Source organism: Zalophus californianus, chromosome 12 (assembly GCF_009762305.2).
Source record: "Zalophus californianus isolate mZalCal1 chromosome 12, mZalCal1.pri.v2, whole genome shotgun sequence".
Classification (NCBI taxonomy): Eukaryota; Metazoa; Chordata; class Mammalia; order Carnivora; family Otariidae; genus Zalophus; species Zalophus californianus.
Window position 1 is genome coordinate 54,645,877 of NC_045606.1, and position 17,868 is coordinate 54,663,744.

At 38.8% G+C, this 17,868-nt stretch overlaps 1 protein-coding gene across 1 annotated transcript in view; it reads right to left on the minus strand.

Annotated features, from left to right (window-relative positions):
• Positions 1 to 17,868, minus strand: part of IGF2BP3 (insulin like growth factor 2 mRNA binding protein 3) — a 143,307-nt gene that overhangs the window by 32,784 nt on the left and 92,655 nt on the right. Inside the window, exons 4-6 of the mRNA XM_027573663.2 lie at positions 12,926 to 12,977; positions 12,768 to 12,831; positions 3,440 to 3,721 (exon numbers count right to left, since the gene is read on the minus strand). Of these exons, the coding sequence (XP_027429464.1) occupies positions 3,440 to 3,721; positions 12,768 to 12,831; positions 12,926 to 12,977 (398 nt within the window). The remainder of the gene's footprint in view (positions 1 to 3,439; positions 3,722 to 12,767; positions 12,832 to 12,925; positions 12,978 to 17,868) is intronic.

A 17,868-nucleotide genomic window follows, 5' to 3' on the forward strand; every position in this document is an offset into this window, starting at 1 on the left:
TCTGTAACACCTCCTACAGATATAGTCTCATATGTGGGCCTAAAGTGGTATTTCTCACCCTCAGCATTATTGACATTTTGAGCCAGATTAGTTCTTTGTTGCAGGGAGTTGTCCTGTGCACTGGAGGATGTTCAGCAGTATCCCTGGCCTATACCCACTAGATGCCAATAGCATCCCCTCATCCAGTTGTGACAACCACACTGGACATAACCAAATGTCTGCTATGGGGAAAGATCACCACTGCTTAAAAACCACTGGCCTAAGAATGTTCACTGTGGCACTACTTACACAGAAAGAAAATTGGAATTATCTTCAAAATGGCCATGAGGAGGAGGTGTTTAAGTAACATGTCATCTAGCAGTGTAAAAACATGTCAAATTACAGGTACCAACATAGTACATGAAAAACAACACAATACATATGATAGGGTTTCTCTCTTAAAGCTACACGTTAGTAGGTACGCAGAACATGTCCTATAAAGTTACATTCCCACCTTAACAATGGCTACCTCCAGGAATAAGATAAAAGGTAATCCCCTCTTTAAAAAAATTTGCATGCTGTATATTTTGAATTAAATACAAAATAAGTCTTCTGTTGTTTAAAAAGTACAAGAAAGAAAATCAACTATCTGGAAAAGTAGGTCTGGGGAAAATCAAGTACTGGTGAGTCCCTCTAGCCACTCAAACACTAGAAAACCTACAGAACTCCTGGCCATTAAGAATGACCACTTCAGGGTGCCCGGGTGGCTCAGTTGGTTGAGTGACTGCCTTCGGCTCAGATCATGATCCTGGAGTCCAGGGATCGAGTCCCACATCGGGCTCCCTGCTCGGCAGGGAGTCTGCTTCTCCCTCTGACCCTCTTCCCTCTCGTGCTCTCTGGCTCTCATTCTCTCTCTCTCAAATAAATAAATCAAATCTTAAAAAAAAAAAAAAAAAAAAGAATGACCACTTCAGGGGCACCTGGCTGGCTCAGTCGGTTAAGCGTCTGACTCTTTGATTTCGGCTCAGTTCATGATCTCAGAGTCCTGAGATCAAGCCCCATGTCAGGCTCCCTCAGGCTCCGTGCTCAGTGGGGAGTTTGATTGAGATTCTCTTTCTCCCTCTCCCTCGGCCCCTCCCCCTCCTCTCTCTCTAAAAGAAATAAAAATGAAATAAAATGTACTTGGTTTAAAAAATAAAAAGAATGACCACTTCATCACACCAATAAAGTCAAAGTTTGGATTTCATTTTCTTAAATGTTTGAAAACTGAAGTTTATCTCAGAATTAAAACCTAGACCTAAAAATAAGGGCAATGAGTAGGTGGGGGGATGGGTGAGATAAAGGGCACACTTAACATGGTAAGCACTGAGTATGTATGCAATTGTTGAATCATTATATTGTATACCTGAAAATAATGTAACACTGTATTGTAATTACACTTCAATTTAAAAAAATTTCCAAACTCTTAGAAAAAAAGGCAATATAAAAATGAAACAAATAAGCGACATTTAGAAATAATTAGATGTGCCTTAGGTAACAGTCCCAATCTCAGGAACCATCTTTCCAACCACTGTTTCAATCCCCCATCACTGTAAATTATAGCTTATCTTCTAGTAGGTAACATGTTAATCTCTCTCCTTCTAGTTTATTTCCACCCATTCACAGTGTTAAGGATTATAAAACTCTGATCCTCTGAGAGAAGGAATATTGCTTTACAGATCAGGGTAGCCCTCTGAGACCATTCCAGAAACAGAGGATCTAATAATGACTAGTTTCAACGGCAAGAGTTAATTAAATCCACTGGCAGAACTCTGCAAATGAATCATCGGATATAACAAAAATTGCTTCCCTTCCCTCTCCATCCTCCATCTTCCTGCCTTAAATAAAACAAACAGTTCAATTTAAATCATAGAAGCCCTTTCCTCTGACAAGGAAATGAGTAGCTTTAAAAGGAAAACTCTAATCTGCCACACGACAAGGGAGGGAAACCATTTAATAATTAGTTTCTGCAGGTAACAGTGGATCAAGAAAAGCAAGGAGCCCTTGAATTTTAATATTAAAACCAGGCAAATTTAAGATTAAAAATGATCCCAACTATGGTTCAACTGTCTTCCCCACTCCCTACATGATGAAGTCAAAGACCATTGATTTAGCACAAAGGTAATCCATATCCAACATCTCCTGCTTCAAAGCAGGGGAAGGCTGGGGAAGGCAGGATCAGACATCACTCTGCAGGTAGAGTGGGCGTGCAACACCACTAAGCACAGTTCATTTTGGTTCTGCATGAGAAATGAGTCCACTAGTTCAACACAGGCATGGTCCCTATGATAAATATGGATATCCTCTTAAGCCTATTGGAACAAACATACATAAGCAAGATATACACAGCACTATAGTTGTACTTTCAGGAAAAGACTGCTTAATTGCTTGGACCACATAAAATGAAATCATTTTCCTTACTAAATTTAAAAGGTAAAATAAACCATTCTCATCTCTGTAGCTGGGCCAAGGCCATTTCCATACTCTTTTGCATACAATGACACGGCCACTTCTCCCCAGTGCACTCACTGTTCTTCAGGAAATATGGAATATGCTGTCCCAGAGATGTGCCTAGTGCACTTTAAAGAACAGGGGTGAAGACAGTTCATTGCTAAGCTTCTTTGGGTCAAAATCTCCACATACAGCCTAAAAGGATGGTTAATAAAGCAGAACAACTAATATATAATTCGTTGAAGCTTTTAAATTGATAGAGTATCTTAGACATATTTTAAGGGCATTGAGCATAATTTACATCCAGTCATTTCATTCATTTGACAAATATGAGAGCCTTCTACATACCAGACAATGTGTCAGCACTGGGGCTACTGTCTGTTTATAGCTCCTGCTTTCTACTCCTGCAAAGCTAGCTCCAATGTTTAATGGAGAATCTTCCATTCCCTTAAAATTTTCCTATTAAAGCTATCAAACATCCTTAAAAAAAAAAAAAAAGTCAATCTAACTACATGGCTTAATCACAGGATAAGTTTGGAACATAAGCTGGATGATTTTTTACTGAAATAAAGCAAGACTGAAAACCGTCTCTGTACCGGACCCCAGAAAATTCCTTCCTATAACACAGAAGGCAGGTATCCCAGGGGATGGTGGTGTGGATAGGAGAGCAGAAAATAACCAAGAAGTGGCCCTTTTGTTCATCAGTGCCTCCCCCATCAGAAAGGGATTGGGGATCGTTTTCCACTCATGTATGCAAATTTGAAGTTCTCTTGGCGATTAAGCTTAAGCCTCAGATTTACATAAAATGAACACTAAGACATCAAATCACAAGGGTTTTCCAGATTCCCAAGTACTGTGCAAGGAAGGATCACAGCCACACTCAGAAGGACACCCAGTACCAGAACAACTTACTCTGTTAAGATTCAAAGGGAAAAACATTAATACCCACTGCAGCCTCACTAATACTCACTTAGACTGAGTCTGTTTGGTAATGTTCCGAATGGTGGCACCTTCTTTTCCTATTATGGCTCCAACAAACTGGGTGGGGACCAGCAGGCGTAGAGGCAAGTCACACGGTTTCTGCTTGGAGACTGATCCTGGAGACCCCTGCCTCGATGAGCCCCTCTGCCCAAACCCACGGCGACCTCGGGGCTGCTGCAAGGGGTTCTGCTGGGCAGCAGTTTCATCAGGGATGTAGGCCACTTTCAACGTGAAGCTCTCCAACTGGAATCCATTCAGTTTGTCTAATGCTCTGGAAAATGACAAAGAGCAGAGTACAGGAAGAGAAATTGAGCTCTAGAAACCTTTCAGCAAAGCAATACCCATCTCTTCCACTCAGGATTACTACCTCTGAAACTTCTGAATAAAGCCACTGAACAAGTAGCAAACTCCTAACACATGTAACCCAACCTCCACACACACACACACACACACACACACACACGCACGCACGCACGGAAGAAAAGACCAAGCTTCCAAAGAGAACATATTTACCACCTACCAATGAAAAGTAGAAAATAAAAAAGCTTAATCAAAAGAGCTTGACAAAATGTTACTACCTGTGAGGTTAGGAACAGCTTATGAGTACCCGAACAGCAAGAGAAGTGAGTGGACAGTCTTTGTCTTGTCTTGTTTTTCCGAATCAGAATGGAAAAGACATTACAAATGTGTACCTCCCTCACTTCACCCTCTTAAGAAATACAAATATTAAAACATTTTAAGAATTTAAGGACAAGTATCCCTAAACCACTCAACAGGAGATTCACAGAAGTTAATACTCAAGATAATCAATCAGTCAATAAATTCTAAATTCTCAGTGCCTATTATGAGCAAGTCCCTGAGAAAATAGCAGTCCTGACCTTGTGGAATTTATGATCTGATTTGGGGCAGAGAGACAGGGGTGCTGGTGAACCAAAAAGAGCAAATGAAGCTATTTTCTACTTTATCTATCCATCCATCCGTGCATCCATGCATCCATTTATCCACCCATCTCTATATTTGGAAAGGAGCTCTTTTTCATCATTTTAAACCTTACTATGGAAAAGTACCCAATCTTTAGCTTACACCTCAATGAATTTTCTTAAGGTGAACATGCATATCCAGATCCAGAACTAGGACATACCAATGCCCCAGAAGCCCCACCAGGACCTCTTTTCAGTAATTACCCCTCCCCTAGATTTCTTTTTTTTTTTTTTACACAATAGATTAATTTTGCCTATTTCAAACTTCTGTATTAATAAGTATACATGAGTATACATTAGGTACTATCATGCCTAGCATCTTCTACTTATGTTTGTAACATTCATCTACATTGTGTTCTATATTACCTACATATTTTATAAGTGGATAACTCAACAAAAAATTGATAGAGAAGATATGGCCAAAATTTTAAAAGCACACATAAACACTCTTAAGAATATACACTCCCCAGTACACAACAAAATTAAAAACATATAAAGGCCCCACACTTTTTCTCTAGGGTTATACAAAGTCTTTGCTCAGATTCTGTTCCAATGGGCACTGAGATCAGCTCAGGCAGGGAACAAAAAACAGGCATGAAGCAGTTTCTCTCCAGTTGCTCAGAGTGGTCATTTCTTGTTCACATACTGTTTTCCTTATTTGCAGATTCAGTTTCTGACTTGGATGCTAAGGGGAAAAAAGCAGTAGTTCTAACACCAAAAGGGTACCATAAGCATGCAATTGGCAGACAGGCCTAGGCAAGTAGAGAGGGTGTGATGTTCTTGGGACCCCCTAATTCTGCCCTCTCTTCTTACTTGAATCCTCTGCTGCATCACTGTCCTACAGTGCCTAGAGCGCAGAATGAACTCAGATTACAAGACATCCCAATCAAGGAGAAATATACAAGTAACAAGAAATTTCTCTGTCCCCATCATCAACCCCCCAAGACCCTTCCCAGAATCACTGTTAACTGAACATCTCTGCAAACAGACCAGTACTTTCCATACATTTACACGTGTGTATGTGTTCAGTACCCTGTTTAAAAGCATCATTGAACCTGAAACTAATGTGACATTGTGTCAACTATACTCAAATTTTAAAAAGCTTTTTAAGAGGTACAAAATTTCAGTTTTAAGTACTATGGATATAATATACAACATATTAACAGTTAACTCTGCTGTTTGGCGTATTTGACAGTTGTTAAGAGAGAAGATTCTGAACATTCTCATCAGGAGGAAAAATTGTTTCTCTTTTTTTTTAATCTATGAGATGACCCATGTTAACTAGTTTACCTTGGTTATCATTTCATCATATATGTAAGTCAAATCATGATGTACCCCTTAAACTTAGTGTTTTGTCAATTATTTCTCAATAAAACTGGTAAATAAGAAAAATTATAAATTATACCCACAAATACACACGTATACATTTGAACACAAATATAGAAAAGAACAGTGCGTGGCTTCTAAATTATCAATAGTTTAGTCATTTTTTAATTAAAAATTGCTTTACGATACCTTAAAAAATAAAAGCATAATTGAGATCTTATCATAAATGTTTCCGGTCTTGCGTCCCCCCCACCCCAAATACAATATATCTTGGGATATTTCTCAGTGATTTCTATTTCAGAGGATGTTCTTTTCTTTTCTTTTTTTTTTTTTTAAAGATTTTATTTATTTGACAGACAGAGAAAGAGGATGAACAGGGAGGAGCGGGGGGTGAGGGGGAGAGGGAGAAGCAGGCTCCCTGCTGACACTACGTGGGGCTCGACCCCAGGACCCTGGGATCATGACCTGAGCCGAAGGCAGACGCTTAACTGACTGAGCCACCCAAGTGTCCCAGACAGCATTCTTTTCTTAAGTTTCACAGGGTGATAGCAGCACACACAGCACCAACTTTTATCAATGCTCTGATAACAGAACCTTAGGTTAACACATTGTTCCTTTCTCCTTCTCCTCTTTTTCCTTAAGGAAAATGTGGATTAAGGTCCAAAAAATATTTTGGTTATTTCTCAAAGATGACAACAGCTGAGAAATTTTGTTAACATTTATGAGGTATACTTATTATAGAAAGCTGGGATTGCATACAAGTTTCAACCAATTAGATATTCATTCAAAGCAACTTTTAACTTTTTCAAAGGCCATGGTGAAACAAATCACTGACGGTTCTTTCAAAAGCATAGGGAAAGGGGTGCCTGGGTGGCTCAGTCAGTTAATAAGCATCCAACTCTTGATTTTGGCTCAGGTCATGATTTCAGGGTTGTGAGATCAGTTCTGCATTCTGTATCAGGCTCTGTGCTCAGTGGGGAGTCTGCTTCTCTCCCTCTCTCTCCCCCTCTCTGCCCCTTCCCCCGCAACTCATGTGCACATGCGCACACACGCTCTCTCTCAAATAAATCTTTTAAAAATAATAATGAAATAAAAATAAGGAATGCAATAATGAAGGAATCAACTATATCTGTGGGCATAAAGGCAATACAGTTTGCTATAATATCCTTTCCCACTATAAACTGAATATTGCTAACTTCAGAAGAAAAGTAGTAAAATTTGTGGAGATAAGTCAGTAATGTTACCAAAAAAAGGTAAGTAACTTCTTTCTTGAGAGAAAGGACCATACACAGACAGACATAGACCTCCTCCTCCATGGGGATATAGACATGTAAATCACCAGCCGCTTCTAAGTATTCTGAGGCTATCTAAATAAAGTCACACTTGTCCCCAAGAAATAGCCCTCTCAACTTCGCATAAACTCACTTCCAAACTTCACTGTTTTGCTTTAAAAAAAAGATTTTTGAGGGGGAAAGAAAGGTCAGACAGCATGGTGCTTCGGTACCCAGTGCATAGCCTGGGTCCTCAATGCTCCAAACTCAGACTGTTCCTGTCAGAGAGCATTCAGCATTCATACTCTGTGTATTCCACTGTCTAACTGCCAACTAAGAGTTCTGGAGCTCTCAAACCACAGTGCTCCAAACTTGGATATAGCTGAAAAAGTACAGGAGTAACCTAACTGCAAACAAAGGATTCCTCACAATTGGAGATTGTAAGTTGTCAATTACTGTAGCCTTTTTATGCCCAAAGTTTAAAATTCAGTTATGTCATCAGGTGGTCTGCTGAGTTTATGAGGCCAACATAATATTTTCACCAAACCTGCTGCAAATGCAAGATGTATGATAAACAATTATAATTACTCAAAACACATGTGTTTCAGTTCAGCGGAACTCAAGGATGTTTATCAAGCAAGCACAACCTCAGGATCCTGTTTCCCATCATTACAAGACTGCTCTGATGCGATTTTCAGAAGGAGGTAAATAGTTTTGCTAGGGGTAGCACTTAATCACATTGATAAGTTTATCAGGGCAAGTCACAGTGTACAGCTGAAAGGGCCTTTAGACAGAGAATTAGTAGTTTAACTCAAGGATGAGGAAGAGGGAGGTAAAGAAGAATTGAGGCCCAGAGAAGTTAAACTTATCCAAGAAAACACACATACAGTTCTGAGTAGTACAAAAGAAGATGGACCAAGGACCAGAATTCTAATCAACTTGAATAATAAGTAGCCAAGTAACCTTGGAAAGGTCGTTTTCTTGTTTGGCATTAGCCTCCTCACTGACAAAACTAACAGATTTATAGTCCCTTTAAACTCTAAAACTCCAGACCTCACTAGTGTATATCACATAGTTCTGAACAAAATGAGGTTTAGCCATTACTGAAAAGTCAAACCATTCTGTTTTCTCCTTGTAGGAAGAATAAGAGGTTTAAAAAAAAAAAAAAAAAAGGTTGAGACATACAATTCTGCTATAATTAGTAAACATCTGGTAATATACCATTGCAGGGATGCAACATAAGGCAACTATTATGGACAAAAACCAAATATTTACCTGCAAAGGAATTTATTACTAAACTGGTTCTAAAAGCAAAAAAAGCAACCTCCAACAACCCAGATACGCAGTAGAGAGCTGGATACATAGAGACTGTGGTAGGAACAAAATATTACACAGAGATTACAAACGGTATAAATATGTTAGTGGCAAGACAATCTGCAATACTGCACAAAATTATCTTTTGTCACTTTTTAAGTTATGACGGGACAATGTCTACCAAACTTGATGGCAAACATAAATGTTATCTTAAATGGCAAAATGGCAAGAAATCCCACTGTTTTTACTGCTTTATCAGTCATTTCTTTTTCCAGAATAAATCTTCTATTTACATAATTTTCAAAGTTTAGGGTCAATTTCCTCCCCCTCAGCCATCAGTCACATTGTTTCAAACACTTCTTCAAATGGATGTAAAAGCATCTGCAATGCTAGCTTCAAACTATAAATAGACTGTATTCCTATTCCCTAATAAAAACATCAACATCAGAAGTAAGAACCCTAAAGAAAAGGAAGTATAAGAACTACAGAAATGCCTACAAATTCTGAAGGGTTATTTCTGTCACACATGACAAACCTTCCAATGAGTAATGTCTGTCTTTGCATCATCTAAGCGTCCCCAGAGAACAGAGGCAACAGGGGGATCCAGAGACCCAAGCCTCTCTTGCTCCGAGACACAAGAAATACTGAAATACAGACTTCTGTTTTTAATGATTTTTTAAAAATTTTCATCATTGTTACCCATTTTATTATTTTAACAAATTAGTAATTCAAGACTTATGATTAAAACTAATGTATGTATTTCCTAGCAATGTATGCATTATTAACCTTTGATTTTTCTTAGCCAGAAGGTGGCAGGAATTTCCATGTTAAATTCTAGAGACAGCCTTACTGAAGAATCCTCTTAAAAGTGGCATTCATAGAGCTGTAAGTAACAAAGAGGCAGCCACAAATGTTTTTAAACCAGGACCTGATCTCCTGAGTATCGGTGGCCAGTCATTATCTGAAATGAAGTATACTATATAATAAATAACAGGGTATTAGCAGCAGTAATGAAAAATGTTAGGAAAATGCATAATAGCTGCTACCTTTAGAGCTCTTACTACCTTTTAGGTATTATCACAAGTGTTTTGGAGGCATTATGTGAGTTTCTCTGAACAGTTTCATGAGCTAAGGACTATAATTACTCCCATCTTACAAGATGGGGGTGAACTAAAATAGATTCATCTGGCCAGAGTCACAGTGAGAAAAGTGGTGGCGCAGAGACCATTCCATGGAACTGGACTCTGGAATATAGTGTCCACCCTCTTCTCCCACCTGTGCAAGCACATCCCAGTTCTGTGCACTCTCGGGTAATACAGATGCTAAGCAAAGAAGTCAAATGAGATTATCGATCCCCCCCCCCCCGCTCTCGTTACCTGAAGGCATAAGCTTTGGATGGCTGCCAAGGAAAGGGTGTGGAGAAATCACATCAGGCTAGTGTAGGCAGCAGTCATACTGGAGCCCAGAGAACAGGCAACCAGGCTTCAGGGGAGCAAGTCCTAGAGGGACCAATCTTCCCCAGCTCAACCTACTTCAAGCTGCTCTAGAAGCAACCCAGAAACAGAGGGTTGAAGGTGAGGCCCTCTTTACTGGGTGTCTATGTGTCAGGCCACTTGATAAGACCGTTTTCTATAAGTATGTGTGTACATGCATGAATATATTTGTTAACCCTCGTTTTGCAGCTGAGAAAACTGAAAATCAGAGAGGTCAAGGTTACAGTCAGAGCTGTCTGACTCCAGAGTCCATGCTTTCTCCATTACATCCAATGCCTCTCAAGATAAATTCTCCTCACAGAACAAGAATGTACTCCACATCTTTTTTAAAAACTTACTAGAGAACTTTAATGTACAATTTTCATAACATGGTTTCACAAAATTGGTTTTTTTCCCCATTTTTTAAGTCTACTAACTTTCTCTGAATATGCCATTATTTTCTAATTGTCTTAGAACTCAGGAATTCTTGAGGGGGAGAAACCCCAATATGCTTGTAAGGAAACTCAACTTGGGCAGGAATTGATCCCCCTCCATTACTCTCTTTCACCACAGGGACGTATATCCTTGAGGATAGTGACTTTGCCTTTAAATTCACCGGTATCTTTTGGTCAATAGTTGATAATCAATAACTCCTGGCTGATTAACTATTAGAATAAGGGATATGATAACTATTTCCCTCACTGAAATGCCCAATTTATTTGTTTAGGTTACCTAATTTATTAAATTACAAATTCCTAACAGTCTTTGGGATCAACAGGAGCCTGCCAATTTCTAACAACCACTACCAAGTACCTTTAGACTAAAATGTCCCTGCATTCGCATTGCTGTCACGTTCGGATCCATGTCCGCAGTGACTGTGCCTTGACTGGCCACTCTACACCTCCCGCACTTGTACTCTTCTTAGCCGGTTGGGGTACTTTTTTTAAGAGGGAGGGGAGTGCTAAACGTCAGCCTGTCCCTACTTAAATTCCTCTATGTTTCTTCAAAGCTGCATGAGTTATGTCTCCTTATAACTAACTGTTGAATTAAGTATTTCCCCCTTTACCCAGCCTCACCTAAGTTTTCAAATAGACAGCTAGAACAGGCCTCTGTCTCCAAATATCTTCAGATTTAACATGTTATCTCATATTTTCCATCTAACAGGGAGTTGACTCTACCAAGTATTCATTAAAGATCTTTGTAGAGACTGAAATACAGAGATAAAATGGAGCCTTCTATTCTTACCGCCCTCACTCTGATGCCCCAATCTACTTTCCTGTATTTCCCCTTACACGATATGGTTGAAGAAAAGGTTGTTTTGTTTTTTTTTTTAAAAGCCAGTTTTACAACTTATACCACAATTTCTGTAATATCCAAACACCTCATATAAGCTTAAATTTTTTCAAATGAAGATACAAACAGAGGGAAAAATAGGGTGCTTTTAAACATATTCAAAGTTTCACGTTAAAACATTAAAAGTGAATTCCATTAAGTCTCATTTAGGAGAAAAAAAATGAAATTAACATAATTAATTACTACTTTTTACCCACTAGATCAGCAAAGTTTGATGAAGCCCCATGTTAGGGAGAATAAAGAGAAACAGACTCACAGTGCTGATGGGAATTTGAAGTATTTCAAACTCCATGAAGGATAATTTGCCAATATCCAACAAAAAAGAAAGCAGATACATCTAGACTTAGCAAATCCAGTTCTAGTAATTTAACCTGTGGCCATGTTCACACACATGCAAAATGACATGAACAAAGGGATTCACTACAGCACTGTTCATAACTGCTGGAAACTTAAGACAACTTAATATCCAATCTGGGACTAAGTAAGTCATAAATGTATTTACATGTACGAAACAGTCAAATGTTAGGGTATCACGTGTATGAAGAGGAAATATACACACATTTGTCTTCTGTGTAGTTATCTCCAAGGAAGGCAACAAAGTGACTGGGGACAATACTGGAAAGAAGATTTACATCTTTGTGCCTCTAAAAATTTGAACCATGTTAGTATTACCAATTTAAAAAATAAGTCCCATTTGTGTTATGCAAATCCCCACCTCCTTCCCAGCCCTGTCTTTCCTTTCATCGTCCTTCCTTGAATGGGTGCTGCCTTTGTAACCCAGCTCTGTTCCCACCCATGAAACTGGTTTCACCTTTCCCTTTTAGGGCTGAGGGTCAGCAAGCATGGTAATGGTTTCTCCTCTCACCTCTACACACGCAGAGGACAGGCAGTCTGCTCCTGCCTGTACTGTATCTAGAGGCAGTTAAGGCTTCCATGGTCTACGGACACTCAGCACGTTGCCATAGGCACCTCGCATGCTGTTCCTCCGCGTTTTGTGTTCTGAGGAGCTCTGTCCAAGGCAGTGTTTGTGACATCCTCATCTAGTCTAGTGCTCAGTCAGTTCATTACATCACTCCCAAGCCTACAGAATTATCTTTTCATCTGTGAAGTTCCTCCTGTCAACTGCATTGGAATCTATTTTTCAAATCTAAAGACAAATTACATTGATCCAATGTCTGCACACTCCTCTATTTAATAGTAATCATTAGAAAAATCAGTGACCAAGAAAACTTACCCAGGTGTTAGTTTAACACATGATCAACTTACCAGCTTTACATTAAATAGCAATACTGTATGTAACATACCGATAAGAAAAAAAAAGTCTTTATATAATTTGGCAAGGATCTCCAGGCCCAAAGCTTTTTGCAAATAGGATGTAATTCAGCTTCACACTGTGTCACTCTATTATTGGCATTAAAGACATATTAAAAATGTAATAAATCTTTACCAGGGCTGATTCTTATTAGACATTCAAACTTAAAAAGAATTGCAGGGTCAAACTTCGCAAAATAATACTTATTTCTGCTACCCAACCGCCCAAAATATAAGCACTGTGCTTAACCTAGTTATTACATATAGATTAAAAGTTCCAAACTGCTTACTGTCTAGCTTGGTCCTTACTGGAATAGGTTACATTTACGACTGCAGTTTCCGAGTCAGTGTTCACTAGAGGAAGAGAAAAGTGAAGAGAAAAAAAATGTTAGTTTTCTTTCTATTTCCTTCCTTTTACAAATTTGAAAGCAATTGAGAAGACATGTACCTTGCTCACAGCTTTCCACCACTCCATACTGGACTAGTAAACTATCCAGCACCTATCAGGAGGGCGAGAAAAAATTACAGATTTTCAATTTCCCAAGTTATTAACAAGGGCAGAAATATGTTTTAAAATCACAAAGTAATTGTGATGGAAATGAGCCAAAAAAAAAAATTAACTGGGGTTTTGGGACTACAAAAGCAAGGGAAGGGTACCATAGAGAGCACACAGTGGGATTCTCTCTCCTGCCTATTCCCAGATCTGACTTTAAGCTCACTTCCTATGGCTAACCAAGAAGTTAAGTGGCTCAGCAAAGTATTCAAAACCATAGCCGCCTGATTCCTGAAGCTGGAGGAGAAAGAACCATGTATTTCTCATACGTATATCAACACATCATCATATGAGATAAGGCCCCAAGTCAAGTTTTATCTTAAAGATGTTCCTTTTCAAAGAACTTCCTTTCACAGCCATTATGGGCAAATGAGAACAGACTATTCTCAAGGCAGACTGGCAAAATGAAAAGAATAGTTGATTTTCTACCCGGAGTCTTAAGTTGAAGATTAACCTAACTGACCTGAAATTAATTTAACACTGTTGGAAAATGTACAATTTGAAACTGTTTTTACCATCTTTCCTGCAGCTGCATTATTATTACACTGTGCATGTTTCTCTAAAGAGAAGCTGTTAAAACAGTAACTAAATTCTTTTATAGTATAAACTGCAGATGTACATCTCATGGTCTTATCAGTATAAACCAAATTCAACTGTCCCTAGTTTCCAAGAACTGTAAAACTTTTCTTGAAAAGTAAAACAAGTTTTTATTAATTTATAGTGAACCACTTACTCAACAATTTAATTGCAAAATTAAAGGACAATTCCTTGAGAATGTTTTCTGCCCCCAACACAGTAAACCATTAAGGAACACTAAATTTTTTTTTGTTAATTCCCTACTAAACTTCAAAGCAATTTCTTCAAAACGAACATTTATCTCGTGTGGTATCTTTCAGTCATTTATTTTGTTTACTGATTTAAGTTTGAAATTTATAGCAAGGTTTGTCTGGGGATGCACTTTAATATTTTTCCCCATTTTAAATAGGGCTAATACCTATTTGTGAATGGAGTAGTTACCTATTTTTATACTGCAGTTTTGATGTGGTAGTGGTAGAGAAGGGGTGTAGGGAGTAGGGATAAATGCCAATATTAAATAAACACCATTCTTAATTCTTCCTAAAAGCAATTTGTTCAGTAATACATTAGTCTCCACATAGCTTATACTACCTTAACTTGTACTACTATACATATACACACTTATGTGTAAATATATACTATATACATATACACAAACATTAAATAAGAGATATAATTTAACTTAAAAAATCAAGGAAATGTACATCAGAATTTTCACTGCGTATATTGTAGAAAGCTTAGTATTTTCGTAACAAAATTGCTTGAGGGCGCCTCGCTGGCTCAGTTGGTAGAGTATGCAACTCTTGATCTCAGGGTCCTAAGTGTGAACCCCATGTTGACTGTAGAGTTTGAAAGAAACTGCCCCCCCAAAAACAAAAAAACTGCTTGTAGTTATAACATCTATTGCTAATAATAAATGCCATTGTTTGTCAATGATTTCGTGTGTAAAATCTCTAGAAAAGTAATTAGAAACTACGGTTCTATACACTAAAAAGGCGAATTTTATTGTATGTGAACTGTACTTAAATAAATCTAATTCTAAAGAAAACAAAAACACTATAATCCTAAAAACAAACAAACAAACAGGTCCAGCATCAATCTTGACACCTAGTTAAGAATCAAGTTAACACCACAACCTGAGGGGTTTTATCTAGACACCAAAAGATGAATTTCAATGGGTCTTTGAGGTCTTAATTCAAATTTTATGCACAAACTTTGGGGATCATCACAACTGAGAGACAGAGGAAGGACTGTTAATAGCCCCATGCAATTCCCAAATCCCAAAAGGGTTTCTAACCCCCGCTAAGTAAGCAGTGCTATAGTGACCAGTTTTCCTTAAGTCTGTTAGGCAGGCATTTGTCTCCATGTGCTATGTCAAACAGGTCAGGACTACCAAACTGTATCATGCCACTCCAACCCACTCAACTCTCCAAGAGTAACTACAACTTAACCCTAAGTAAGTTCGGACATTTTGATTCATTCTGCATTAATTAGGAAGACAAACATTCCTGTTATCTGTCAGTTAACCATCCACCCCCTGGGTTTGGGTATCTTTTCAGTTGCTAGAACACCTTGTAGTTTCTACCTCTCCCATCTATTTCCGCTACACATGTTTTAAATTAAACAGCTTTGTTTGAAGGTAAAAAGTAAAATAAAAACTTCCATTGCACATTTCCAACATTTCCATAAATCTCTTCATTCTCAATCCTAAATGAATTTATTTTACTCAAGCCACAAAGGAAACATTTCTCTATGTGTCACTAAGTTTTAAATTCCAACTGGAGGGGAAAGAAGGCATCAAAGCAAATTAAAGCCTCAGAGGAAATGTCTTGGTGGAATGTCCCTTTTTTATTATTTAGGACTTAAAAATCTCAAATATTCAGGCTTTATTTTAAAAAAAGTTCATCCACATATAGAAATAGCATCTCACAATAAATACCAAGATTATCATTGTCCTTCACATAGCTGTGGAGGAGAATTAAAATCATTTGTAACTGTATAGAGTGGAAACAATCTAGGGTGAGGAATGGATAGACAAATGTGGTATAGCCATACAACTGAATATTATTTGGCCATAAAAACGAATGAACTACTAACATAGACTACATGAATCAACGTTGAAACGTTAAGTCAAAGAAGCCAATCACCAAAAAAAAAACAAAAACAACATGTCAAGTGATTCCGTTAGTAGGCAATGTCCAGAAAAGGGAAATCTATAAAGACCGAAAGTAAATTAGTGGTTGCATAGGGCTGGTGAGTGGGAATAGAGGGTGACAGCTGAAGAGGCTTTTTTCTGAGATGATAAAAAAGTCAATAAACATCAGCTGTGGTGATGGGTACACATATCTGTTACACTATAAAACAATGAATCATACATTGTAAATGGGTGAATTGTATGTGAATTGTATTTCCATAAAGCTGTTAAGAGTAACTAAGATCGGGGTGCCTGGGTGGCTCATTTGGTTAAGTGTCTGCCTTCGGCTCAGGTCATGGTCCCAGGGTCCTGGGATCAAGCCCCAGGTGAGCTCCCTGCTCAGCAGGGAGTCTGCTTCTCCCTCTCCCTCCTGCTCCCTCTCTAATAAATAAAATCTTTAAAAAAAAAAAAAAAAGAGTAACTAATAACTAAGGTCAGTATTACTTAATAATGGCCTAAGATTTTTTTTTAGCTTTGAAGAGCTACTGTAATACAATGAACCGCACAAAATTTGATCAGTCCCGCCATTATGTACACTCTCCTGAGGCCACCACCATAATCAAGCTAAGTTTCTTCATGCCCCTCTTCAACCTAGTAGGCTGGTTTATTCATACACAGAACATCGAAATAAAGGTACCTGGAAAACTCTTTGTGCCTTGGACAAGATCAGACTTCCTCTGCCACAGCAGACCACCTCCACCACCACCATCTCTGCCCCCGATCAAACGAGCTGGAGGTCAGAGGTGCCCTTATGGGCATTATGCATAATTCATGCTCTGCAGATAAACCTTCTGCTAACTGCTGATTCTTTATACCCACTGCTCATGAGGTCCCATTACCTCTGAACTAGCTGAACTGAGGGTCTGACATCTTGCCTCCAGTCCACCACCCTATCCCGTCACTCTTCTGCTAAAAGTTACTACTCCTCAGTGACTTCAAATAACTGACAGAAATTGTCACAAGTTCAACATGGTGGAGAAGATAATCAATGATCTGGTACTGCCTACCTCTTCCATCCTCTTCAATATACTTCCCACACACCTAATGCTCCAGTCACACCATCAAGACTGGATAAAACACCCTTGTTTCCATAGTACCTGAGCTCACCTAATCCTAGAAATGAAAGCAATGTCATTTTACAATCTCTTCACTGATCTTTATTCTCCCACTAGACTAGTCATAATTAACCATAGCGATGCGATTGTCAAGTGTGTCACAAATAATCTACCCCTAATGGTTACAATGGCTTCCACACTTAAGAAAACTTACAGTACATATACAATAATAGAATCCAAGTCCTTCTTATGTGCCACGTGCATTTCAGAAGCTAATGGGACAGTGCTGGATATTACAATCTTGTGTGCTACTCTTTTCTTAAAGTGCCTCTGGAAATGCCCCTCCGCCACACAGAGCTCCACTTGTCTCTAAACTTTTAAGGAAAGAGACCATAGCTTTGTTACCTGAGAACCATACACTTAGCTCAGTGAGGAGCAACAACAAAAACTAATGGGTTAAAAGAAAGCCACCAAACATTTTTTGTCCTAAGAGCGAAGGAAACTAATTCCAGGTTCCTTTACAAGTCCAAAGTGATATAAGTGAACAGGTATTCATCATGAATTCATATAAGAAGATGTAGAAGTGTAAAGTCAAGCATTATAAGAACAAGTTACATTAAAATTCAAAGCAGGATATTTAATGCTCTCTTGCCCCAACACACACTTTACCAAAATACATACACGTGGACACACACCCACACAATAATAAACGTTCCAAACACTAAAACCACACTCAGACTCTGGGGAGGGGTTACCAGAAAGAAGTTGGGTTTTTTTGGGGGGGAGGGGGGCAAGTTACTGACTCTCTCAGGGCTCTTATTTCCATAGTTCTGGAGGCCGGAAGTCCAAAATCAAGGTGTCAGCAGGGCCCTGCTCCCTCTGTAGGGTCCAAGGAAGAATCCTTCCCTGCCTCTTCCAGCTTCTGGTTGCTGCTGGCAATCCTTGCTGTTCCCGAGCCTGTAGCTGCACCACTTCACTCTCTGCCCCCCGTGGCACATGGCCTCCGCCACCAC